Source organism: Crocuta crocuta, unplaced genomic scaffold, assembly GCF_008692635.1.
Source record: "Crocuta crocuta isolate KB4526 unplaced genomic scaffold, BGI_CrCroc_1.0 scaffold133, whole genome shotgun sequence".
Lineage (NCBI taxonomy): Eukaryota > Metazoa > Chordata > Mammalia > Carnivora > Hyaenidae > Crocuta > Crocuta crocuta.
The window spans coordinates 4,246,592-4,250,246 of NW_027529438.1; the positions used below are offsets into that span (position 1 = coordinate 4,246,592).

General features: G+C 57.7%; 1 protein-coding gene across 3 annotated transcripts in view; it reads left to right on the plus strand.

Moving 5' to 3' along the window:
• Window positions 1-3,420, plus strand: part of F11R (F11 receptor) — a 23,741-nt gene extending 20,321 nt beyond the window's left edge. The window contains exons 2-10 of one of the 3 annotated variants that reach the window (XM_077760100.1): window positions 430-498; window positions 626-733; window positions 923-1,069; window positions 1,372-1,574; window positions 1,955-2,057; window positions 2,196-2,303; window positions 2,524-2,536; window positions 2,839-2,887; window positions 3,023-3,420. In XM_077760100.1, the coding sequence (XP_077616226.1) occupies window positions 430-498; window positions 626-733; window positions 923-1,069; window positions 1,372-1,574; window positions 1,955-2,057; window positions 2,196-2,303; window positions 2,524-2,536; window positions 2,839-2,887; window positions 3,023-3,058 (836 nt within the window). In that variant the 3' untranslated portion in view covers window positions 3,059-3,420. Of the gene's footprint in view, window positions 1-429; window positions 499-625; window positions 734-922; window positions 1,070-1,371; window positions 1,575-1,954; window positions 2,058-2,195; window positions 2,304-2,351; window positions 2,424-2,523; window positions 2,888-3,022 lie in introns of those variants that run through there. The other 2 variants (XM_077760098.1, XM_077760099.1) reach the window with 2 other exon arrangements.
• Window positions 3,421-3,655: the final 235 nt, after the last annotated feature.

Here is a 3,655-nt window from a genome sequence, read left to right on the forward strand (position 1 = left end):
CCCCTCCCCCTCCCCCCCCAGCTTTGCTGGCTTCCTGCCAGGAGTGTCTGACAAGTGACTGCAATTAATTATTTGTTGAGAAGCTTTCTCTGAACCATGACAAGTCACTTGGGAAGCTGTTTTTGGACTAGTGGGAACATAATTAGGTTGTTGGGAGGTGCAGAGGGAAAAATTTTAAAAAAAGAAAGAAATTACATTCGAAAGAAATATTTCATTTCCACTGATGATGGAAGCAGTGTTCTGCGATCCTGGTGAAAGGCACTTGAGGATATTTCGGACAGTGGTGAGGAGGTGCGAGACCCGGGAGAAGCCTGGGTCTCCTGAGTCTCTGCACCTTGGAGAAGCCGTGGGGGAGGCGGGGCCTCAGAAGCTCCTTCAGCCGGGCTGCTCCTGCGACCGCTCCTGATGGGCTGCCCCCCTCCTCCTCAGGCTCCCTGGCGCTGGGCAGGGGTGCCGTGTTTACTTCCGAGCCTGATGTCAGAGTTCCTGAGAACAAACGTGAGTTGTGTGCTGCCGTGCAGGGGGGCGGGGCGGAGGGCATGAGGCACAGGTGGCAGTTTGGGGCCTCTCCCCCTCTCCATTTGCCGCCGCACCGCCGTCCCGCTCACCCCTGCCCTGTCCGCAGCCGCCAAGTTGTCCTGCTCTTACTCCGGCTTCACCTCTCCCCGCGTGGAGTGGAAGTTTACCCGAGGCGACATCACCAGCCTCGTCTGTTATAACAACAAGATCACAGGTGAGCTGTCCCCCCTCTCCTTCCCGGCCGCCTAGGCTGTGGAGGGGTTGGTGGGCCTGGATCCCTGGGGAGGGGAGAGCTGCACCCTGGGGCGCGGGGCCCGTGGCCTCCTCGCGGCCTCTCCCTCCACCAGCACCATCCCCTCCTGGCCCCGCGCTCACTCAGCCGCTCCTTCCTGTCTCCTGGCAGCTTCCTACGCAGACCGAGTCACCTTCTCATACAGTGGCATCACTTTCCATTCGGTGACCCGGAAAGACACGGGGACGTACACTTGTATGGTGTCTGATGATGGCGGCAACATGTACGGGGAGGTCAGCGTGCAGCTCACTGTGCTTGGTAGGTGCCCACGCGTTTTCTGTGTGGGCTTGGAATTCATTGCCCCCTAGGTCCTCAGCAGGCTCTGCCGAGCTTTGGAGCTCACGGATAGAGCGCTGGTGCGTGGGGGTTTGGGGGGATTCAGTCTCTGTGCTGCAGAGAGGGGATGAGCCCTGCCACCTCCCCTCCCCCTCCCGCAGGGGGAAGCCGCGGGCATGGGGAGGGATGGACCCTGGAGGCTGGCGCTGACTGAAGCCCGCTTGGCCTCTAGGCAGGCGCAGCGCAGTCTGACCTTGTGCTCAGCCCCTTCCATCCCTTTGCAGTGCCTCCTTCTAAGCCTACGGTCAGAATCCCCTCCTCTGCCACCATTGGGAGTCGGACAGTGCTGACCTGCTCAGAGAAGGATGGCTCCCCCCCTTCTGAGTACTACTGGTTCAAGGACGGGGTCCTGATGCCCTCGGAGCCCAAGAGCAGCCGTGCCTTCAGCAACTCTTCCTATAACTTGAATCACAAGACCGGGGAGCTGGTAGAGTTGGGGTGATGAGGAAAGGTGGGGGGGGCGTGGTTAAAGAGCCCTTGAAGGTGGGGAAGAAGAACAAGCAGCAAGGTGAACTTGGCATTAGGGTCGGGAGACACAAGATGGGGACTTGGACTCTTATCAGGATGAGCGTGTCACAAGGTGCACACTTGCTGAATCCCTGTGCTGTCCACCTGAAGTGAATGGAATACTGTATGTCCACTATACTGCAATTTAAAAATGAAAATGGAGGGGCGCCTGTAGAGCATGAGACTCTTGGTGTCGGGGGTCGCGAGTTCAATCCCCACGTTGGGCGTAGAGCTTACAAAAAACCAAAAGTAGGTACTTGGCTTCTTTAGGTGGGAAGCCGACTGATTTTCTCCCTTCAGGTCTTCGATCCCGTGTCAGCGTTTGATACCGGAGAATATACCTGTCAGGCGCAGAACGGGTATGGGACACCCATGAGGTCAGAGGCCGTGCGTATGGAAGCCGGTGAGCGAGACTGTCCCAGGGGCTTGAGCTCAGACCTGGGGCGGGGCCCGGGGGTCAGCTTTCCATCCTGGCTTTGGTGGTGGTGTCAGTAACGTGAGTGAGCATTCAGAGGACTGACCTCTCGTTTGTGTCTCACAGCGGAGATGAATGTGGGGGGCATTGTGGCAGCTGTCCTTGTCACACTCATTCTCCTTGGATTCTTGATTTTGGGCATCTGGTTCGCCTATAGACGAGGCTACTTTGACAGTAAGTATTTGCCTGCAACAGCTCTCCTTTGTATCGCCCCCATTTCAGGGCACGGTTCTTGGGTGCCATCTGAGTTCTGACCTGATAGTGAGCCCACGTGTGCAGGGGTTCTTTCCCGGGTGAGCACTAGTGACCTATTGGCGTGCCATTTCCCCCAGCCTACTGTGCCCGGCCATCTCCAATCCCACGGACACTCACGGTCCCCTTTCTTCTTTTTCAGGAACAAAGAAGGGGTGAGTGAGCTATGTTCTAGGGGATCTCACAAGGAGGTTGAGAACAAGGATGCGTCTGGTTTGAGCAGAAACGGGGCCCCGGGGGGAGGGGCTGGAGGCAGCGACCAGCCTGGTTGGGTGGACCTCCCGATTTCTACCTCTCCCCATTCCCTATGACCTTGCACTTGTCCCGTCTCCCGCCACCCACACCTCTCTACGGAGAGCTCTGCGCTTGGGTAAAGCTCTCGGTCCAGCGTCTCAAGTTGGTGAGCAGAGGTTAAGGAGAGCACTAGGGGGCTGAGAATCTTCTGGCTTGTCTGCAGGACCTCGAGTAAGAAGGTGATTTACAGCCAGCCCGCTGCCCGCAGCGAAGTGAGTGTGCTCCCCTGGCACCAGGAGGGTCTCCCCCGGGGGAGTGAGGGGCTCCTCGCCTGTGTTTACAAGTGCGGGAGATTGATTACCAGCTAAACAGGAGCATACAGGTTGATTGGACGTTTTATTTCTCAGGGGGAATTCAAGCAGACCTCGTCGTTCCTGGTGTGACCCTGGTCCAACTCGTCTCCTGTCCTCCATGCTTGCCTTGCTCTGGTGCTGCCAGACTCCGGCCTGTGTTCACAGGATACCTTATGTGTCTTCTAGCTCCCACAGGAGCCCCCACGCTTATCTTAGTTAGGGTGTGTTTTTTTAAAAATGCCGGCTATGTACCTCTTCCTCCTGCACCCCCCCTTCCTTTCCCGCCACTGCTGAGTGGCCTGGACTTGTTTAAAGCTTTCATCCCCCATCCCTATGAGGGATCGGACAACAGTCCTCAGTGTGAAGTCCTTGACTTCCCTCCCAAGTACGTGGCAACAATGGCACGGCCCTCGCTGCCCCCTGTGTGTGGCGCCCCCTCCCCCCCCCCCAAGTAGGCTNCCTGCTGTTCCAGAGAGGGGACTGGAGGCCATGCCACTGAAGAGGTTGCTTGGTGACAATACTAAGTCCCACCCGCCCCTGCAGCCCCCTTTCTTCTGTCTTCCCGTGGGAAGTGCCACCGAGATCCTCTCGCACACCCTGGCGCAAGCAGACACCATCTGTATCTGTAGAAGAAAACAGGAGTTTTCGCCACGGAGAGCATAGGCAGCTTTCAGGGACACGGAGCGG